The following is a 7,500-nucleotide window of genomic DNA, read 5'->3' as shown; positions in this document are numbered from 1 at the left end:
GTAGAGTAACGTGTTTCCTCCTGTCTGTGGAGCTCCAGGGAATACCCTCCTCCCCCCACCTGCCTTCCCACCTGTGAGCAGGTGCTGCTGGGACACACGGAGCAGGGAAACCCCCTCTATAGATCCATTACTCTACACACACAATGTGTGCGTGTGTGTGTCTTCGTGCGTGTGTGTGTGTGCGCCCACCCCAGGCTGGACCGTGGTCAGGTGATCGGGGGTAGATATTATTGATTCCCACTTCTCCCCTCTCCCATAGCCAAGGAGCCAAACAGGGGAGGCCGGTTGACCGACAGGTGAGGTGGAGGACAGAAGACTGCCGAGATTCGACCCAGCCAGGTGTGCAGTGGGCGAGAGCTATCGGTTGCCGGCCGTCGAAGGCTAGCGCTGCCGAGGGGGCGACTCACCAGCCGAGTCGCTCCTTCTACTTCACTGCACAGAGACAGAGGCAGGCTGTGTCCTGCCTCGTAAGAAAATAGACCCCTGGACTTCTTTGATACATTTCTAATCTACTCTCTCAATTCCCTGTTTATCGTTTCATTCAAAGTGCTGTGTGTGTGTGTGCGTGTGTGTGTGTATGTGTGTGTGTGTGCATGCGTGTGCGCGTGTGTGTGCGTGTGTGTGTGTGTGTGTGTGTGTGTGTGCGTGCGTGTGTGTGTGTGTGCGTGTGTGCACGTGGAGGCGGCACAGAAAGAGGAGAGCCTCTGTGGGAATCGCTCGGCGCTCCGCTGGCACACACTCCGATACGCGCACTTCATTACCGGCCTATTTAGCTGATTAACCGCACCCCTCCATCACCGACAGGCTGCGCCGCTGGTGTGTTTGTCAAACCAGCCAAACCAGCCAACCCCCCCCCCCCCACACACACACACACAAAAACGCTCCTCTCCTCGATCCACAACCCGTAAAACAGGCTGTCGGCCTGAAGGGCCATCCATCCTCCACGCCTCTCCTCCTCCTCCTCCTCCTCCCCCTTCACCTCCCCTCGTCCCTCCCCGTCTGTGCGAACACAATGTTTCTGACTCGGGGTGAGAGACGAGCTCCCGCCTCCCGCCCCGCCCCCGGCCGGATGAAAATGTCACCGTTCAGCCGTGTGCCGGCTCTGGCGCCGCTTGGCGTCGGGGGGAGAGCGGCGCGGGGTCTCTCTGACCCCCGACGCCGCGCCTCGGACCCCGGGCTGAGTTCACCGCGAGGAGAGCAATATCTGAATAAGCTACTCGTATAACGAGATGTAATTATTAATAATAGATGGGACCACGTGGAGGAGATTCCGGTAAAGAGGAGACAGGATGGAGAGAGAGAGAGAGAGAGAGCATACCTGCGCTACTAGGACGATGAAGAGAGAAAGACGGGCCACTTTACACATTTTCACATTTTTCCTTCCATCTCTCCCTCCATCCAGCTCTCCCTCCCTTTCTCTGCGCTCTGCTGTATTTAAGACTGCGTGGGGAGGTATCATCGGTAACACGGTACATGGTTATAACTTGACTAATTACTTGTATTGCTTGCACTAATTGCACTAACGTATCCTCTCTCAGGAGTATCGGTCCAGTACGTTAGCTCTTTGAGTGCTTGGCGCTCAGGCAGCTATTTCAAACCTGAATTGATCGGCATGACATTACCTACCCAGGAGAATATGACTCTGTTATTGAGATGATCAAGATTTCCTAATTAGGATCGGAGTGAAACAGCCTGTTTTCACCATGAAAGCAGAGAGCATTCCCTCCCCCATCTCCTCCTCCTCGTTCTCAGCAGCCATGCAGAGCCAGACTTTGAGCCAGCTAGAGACAGGAAAGCCTATTTGAATTCTGACTACAGACAGCCAGGTTAGGCAGGTCTCCGCTCCAGGTCATACCCCAGCCGAGAGCAGCCTGACTGGGCCAGGGCCAGGGCCATCTCTGCCCTGCATGGAGCTTTGGCTCTGGCTGGCTGGAAGACACACATGCGCGTGCACACACACACACACACGGTCTCCCCCACTGTCTCTAGAAAACGAGGGATGGGGAGAGAGAGAGAGAGAGAGAGAGGGGAGGGAGAGAGGGAGAGAGAGGGAGGGAGAGAGAGAGAAGAGGGAGAGAGGGAGAGAGAGGGAGGGAGAGAGAGAGAAGAGGGAAGAGGGAGTGAGGGAGAGAGAGGGAGGGAGGGAGAGAGGGAGAGAGGGAGGGAGGGAGAGAGGGAGAGAGAGAGGAGAGGGAGGGAGGGAGGGAGAGAGAGGGGAGGGAGAGAGGGAGAGAGAGAGGAGAGGGAGGGAGAGAGGGAGAGAGAGAGGGGAGGGAGAGAGAGGGAGAGAGGGAGAGAGAGGGGAGGGAGAGCGGTAGAGAGAGGGGGAGGGAGAGAGAGATGTAGGGTGAAAGAGAGAAAGAAAAAGGAGACACATTCAAAGCTGGCACAGTAAAAATAGAGCTAAATGGCTGTTCTGTTCTGTACTCTCCGCTTCCATTCAAATCTTCCATGGCCGGAAATAACAAGAATCCACCTCAGGTCAAATACAACTGGAAGCCTGCAGAAACTCAGCACCTTTTAAAACAGTAGACTTTAGTAAGCTCCCCGACAGTTCTGGGACTCATGGGGACATGTCTGCCTCAGTACAGTCTGCTGTGACTGGTGTGTTTGGTACAGATAAGCCGGTGGAATGTCCGTATCATGGTCTGAGGCTAGCAGCTCTGACCAAACAAGGCTCAACATTAACACCATCCGTTTATGTAGAGATCGGTATCCTGAAAAAAAGACAGAAAATACTAAAGCAATGTAACAAAAAGTCTGAAAATGTGATCAGCCATGATACTCAAGGCTGATGGCTGCACTGGGTGAACAAAACAGAATGTGAAATTCCACAGAACTGTGTGTGTCTGTGTGTGTGTGTGTGTGTGTGTGTGTGTGTGTGTGTGTGTGTGTGTGTGTGTGTGTGTGTGTGTGTGTGTGCGTGTGTGCACGTGCGTGTGTTTTTGAAGGAGAGCGATGATGCAAGCATCCTAGCCATCAACTCTTTCCTAAGGGGGATTCCGGGGTTTGGTCTGACTCACTATGCTGGAATAGGGGGCAGGAGGGATATATACGTCAAACCTGGCAACCTTGAGATAACGTTATGCCTGGAGATGTGGTCATGACTGGGGGAGGGGGGGGGGGGGGGGGTGTAGGGGAGGGAGCCAGTAGCTCTATATTAAATAGCTAAAACAACCCAAAAAAACCATTCAGCTCCGAACTACACTCTAGAGTTGGGGGAGGAGGAGGAGAGGGAATGAGAGTGAGGAACATGTTGTTGTTGTTGTTGTTGTTGTTGTGGATTGGCATGTGTTGTTCTTGTGGATTGGCATGTGTTGTTCTTGTGGATTGGCATGTGTTGTTCTTGTGGATTGGCATGTGTTGTTCTTGTGGATTGGCATGTGTTGTTCTTGTGGATTGGTGTGGAGGCGGTGAGAGAGGGAGGCTGGGTGAGGAGGCGTTGGCGCATCTGTCTGCTGGTCCTCTTCCTCTCCTCCCTCCCCCCCTGGCTGTCTGGCTGGCTAGCTGAGAGCTCAGCCTCCCTGTAGGAGCCATTCAGAGCTGCAGTGCGCCTTGGACAGCTAGAGAAATAGACGTGTCTCTGGAGCCTGGGCGAGGTTAACGTGATCAGACATCTCTGCTCTCCGGCTCTGCTCTGCTCTACTCTGCTCTACCTGTCTCTACTCTGCTCTGTTCTACTCTACACGTCTCTGTTCAGCCCTGTTCTGCTCTACACTACTCTACTCTGTTCTATTGTACATGTATCTGCTCTACTCAACTCTACTCTTCTTGCTGACCTCCATCCTGCACTGCTCTGCTCTTCTCTACTCATTGGAACCCTGATCTAACTGTGTGTTGTATTCATAGTGAATATTCACTTGCTTAGAAGGGAGATGCACTTTAGAGTTCTGGCGAGTAGCTGTACACTGACTACGTTAAATGCAATTATTCTAAGTCACTTCGGATAAAAGTGTCCGCTAAATGACTGTAATGAAATGTAATGAATATGTATATCCTCACACAGAGCCTCCAGGATGTAGCCTACCCACATACAATACATTATATAAACATTATCCAAACTGGAAGCACGATTCAAAGACTTCAGTGAAGCTAACACCACATCATCCACAGCTGTACAGTCTCACACTCTCATCTTCCGAACATGGCTGCAACAACCAGTTCAGAAAAGTCAGTGTTCCTCCTCCACAAAGTATATACTCTCACAGCATTGTTGTTTTGATTTCCTGTAAAAGGACCAAAGCCATCTCCAGAACCTTGAAACTGCCTGTAAAACAGAAAAAATAGGGCCAATTCTGGAGAACGTTTGGATAGAAGGCTGGGCCTTTGTCCCTGCCATTAGGCCCATAAAAATGTAATGTAGCTACAAAGCCAAGAGTAAGGGAGAACATTTTTACCTGGAGACCTCCCCTGGTCACCCCACCTCACCCTCGGAAAGACTGCCTCTTCTCAAAGCTACACAGCCAATGAGTCCAATCCTATTAAATCTTTCAGCAAAACTTCCAGAAATACCAAGAAACGACCCTCAGTAACTATCTTGGGTAGAGCTTACTCATCATGACACTGAGGTCCCAAACCACTGCTACAACAGTAAGACCATTTTGCTAGATAGTTCCCTTCCAAAACCACAGGTAGCTAAGTAGGTAGGTAGGTAGCAGGGGAAATTGCACAAATTACCCTAATGCCTGGTTCAGACTACACAAATCCAGCCTGATTTGGACCGATTTTTCATTTGCCAAAAAATGTATGAACATCCTTGTATTGTGACTTTATCAAAGATCAGCAATTTGGTGTCTGGGATGCCTGATGAAAAGTCTAGCATGTCAGAATTTTTAAGATGTGCCTTGACATTGACCAATAGGATGACAGTATTCTTTACATGTTAACATATTAATTACCTCAGTTCTTGAAGGAAAGACAGCCCATACTGTCCTCCTCATGACACCCAGGAACGGGTCCAGATTTGTTTATTTTTCTTCTTTGACTCAAAACAACACCTCGCCACCATCAATGCTTCTTACATGACAGACAATTTCTTGACCTGCCTCCCCGACTACCTGAACTCGCACAATGATGCACATGGTTGTGAAAGACAGCATACAATAATTGATTGCAATCATTTGTGTAGTGTTGCCAGGCTCTCAGCCAAGATGAGAATTCCAAGAATTTATGGAACTTTGATCGCCTAATCTGACATTCATGGTGACCATTGTGAAAAACAAAAATATTGTGTAGTCTGAACCCGGCATAAGGTTGCCCAGAAAAGTTGAACCAACAACAAAAACACGGTCCAGAAGTGCACACAAGTAACAAAACACAGGAGCTGTTACAACTGTCTGCTACTAGCATGGCGCCATCTTGGCCAGCTACCAACAGTGACCCAGTAAGATCATTTTACCACACAGTCTCTTTCCAAAACCACAGCTACCGGCACAGCAAGACCATTTTGTAACTACTTCCCATCCAAGGCCGCAGCTACCAGAAACGCAAGCCAGTAAGACCGTTTTTGTCAGATAGTCCCCTTCCAAAACCACAGCTAACAACCCGGTGACCCAGCACTGGGCCGTGGCAAACACACAGACAGCCGGTGGACTCACCTCTCTCGCAGGTGCTGCCCCAATACCCGGTCCCGGTGCAGTCGCAGATGTAGCGGTTCCACCCCTCCTTGCAGGCACCGTTGTTCTTGCAGGGCTTGCCGTCGCACTGTTTCCCTGTCACCTTGCTGCATGAGGCCTTGATCCCGCCCCCGCTGACCCCGCTGACCCCGCCACCCCCGCCTCCCTCCTGGCTCTGCGCGGCGGCGATGGCCTTGATGTCCTTGCTGCGGCCGTCGATGAAGAGGTCGCGGACGCAGCCCACGTAGCCATAGTTGAGCATGGCGGTCCACAGCTCGGTGGGCAGCACCAGGCCTGCCCGGTTGTCGGGGAGACCCCCCAGGTAGAGGTCACCCTCCAGGTCCAGGATCTCGTTCTCGCCACTGGCAGTGAAGGGGGTCCGTCTGCTGTTCACCGATATGATGCCTGGGGGGATGGATTAAGGAAGTGGTGGGGGGAGGGAGTGAAACAGAGAGAGAGAGAGAGAGAGAGAGTGGGGGAGATAGAGGGGACTGGTGTTAGTTACTTGTGTTTTAAGGTGTAACCTAAATCTCTTTGTGAACAGCATGGTTTAGGAACTCTGTCAGTTTCCTTTAAAACAGCGAAAAACAAACTGGCCAAAGTGTTTCACTCAGGGAAGATTTAAACTCACTGCAACTGCAATGAACACTTCTCTTAGGTAAGATTAGGCCAGTTTTGAACATGCTTATCTCCATAAATCTGTCTGGTTTCTCTCCTCCTGTCCTGGGCAGGGCCTGGAGAAGGAGATTCATCAGCATGGAAGGAGCTGACATGGGGCTAAATTGCCTGTTCTACACTGATGTACAACGCAGGCCAACATAAAATAACACAACAACAGTGGGGCTGGAAATGGAATTAGTTCCATTCCGTTTGGGGCACAAGGCAGCCGGCAGTACCTAACCTTCCCCTCTAATAGAATCCTCTTCCTCTAGTGTATTTTCTGTTTGTCCCGGATCTCAGGTCAAAGGACACACAAGCTCAGAGGAAGCGGTATCAGCTTCCCATAGCAGGTATGGCTTTATGCTTGTGATAAATCATCTGTTTAGATCAGCAAGGGGAAAGTTTTAAATCGTTCTGCAGTCACAAGATAGCACAACTTTTACAGCAAACAAGATAGAGCACAACATCAGGCCGGATGGCTTCTTCATCGTCGTCGTCGTCGTCATCGTCATTGTCATCACCATCATCATCCTCCTCCACCCTTCTCTTCCTCTCCCTACTCCTCCACTTACTTCTCCTCCTGCTCCACCTCCTGCTCCTCCTCCTCCACCTCTTCCTCCACCTCCTCTTCCTCCTGTTCCTCCTCCCCATGCTCCACTTCCTCCACCCCCTCCTCCTCCTCCTCCACCTCCTCCTCCTTCTCCACCCCCTCCTCCTCCTCCTCCACCCCATCCTCCTCCACCCCATCCTCCTCCACCTCCTCCTCCTCCTCCTCCTCCTCACCTGAGCGTCCGTCCCTCTGTATGTCCACGTGGTGCCAGACGCCGTCGTTGACCTTGCTCTGCGTGGCTTTGACCTTGACGGTCCCGGAGCCCATGTCCAGCAGCAGGTAGAGGCCCCCGTCCAGCAGTTCCACCGCGAAGAAGTCCACCTTGTTGTTCTTCTGTCCCCGGGCGTCCCGCCGGCCCTGGGGCCTCCCGTGGGTGAAGAGAATCAGCCCGTTGGGCTCCGAGGTGCGGAAGTCGAAGGAGATGGAGCCCACCCGCTTGGTGTTCCACTTGGGGAGGCTGAGGTACGAGTCGGGCGTCTCGAAGCTGATGGGGTCCAGGGTGGGCACGTTCTCGCACTTGAAGACCACATCGCCTTGGAGCTTCATCTTGGGGTCCACGATGCGGGCGAGGCGGGAGAGCTCCAGGCGGATGTCGTTGTTCTTGTAGACCACCTG

General features: G+C 52.0%; 1 protein-coding gene across 1 annotated transcript in view; it reads right to left on the bottom strand.

Moving 5' to 3' along the window:
• nrxn3b (neurexin 3b) overlaps positions 1 to 7,500 on the bottom strand; it is a gene marked incomplete at both ends in the record, with an annotated part of 275,203 nt that overhangs the window by 187,581 nt on the left and 80,122 nt on the right. Inside the window, 2 exons of the mRNA XM_084439792.1 lie at positions 5,598 to 6,020; positions 7,059 to 7,497. Of these exons, the coding sequence (XP_084295918.1) occupies positions 5,598 to 6,020; positions 7,059 to 7,497 (862 nt within the window). The remainder of the gene's footprint in view (positions 1 to 5,597; positions 6,021 to 7,058; positions 7,498 to 7,500) is intronic.

The sequence above is a fragment of the Borostomias antarcticus genome (assembly GCF_949987555.1).
Source record: "Borostomias antarcticus genome assembly, chromosome: 6".
Taxonomy (NCBI): Eukaryota; Metazoa; Chordata; class Actinopteri; order Stomiiformes; family Stomiidae; genus Borostomias; species Borostomias antarcticus.
The sequence above is the reverse complement of the archived record's forward strand: the minus strand, read 5'-3'. Positions and strand labels throughout refer to the sequence as shown.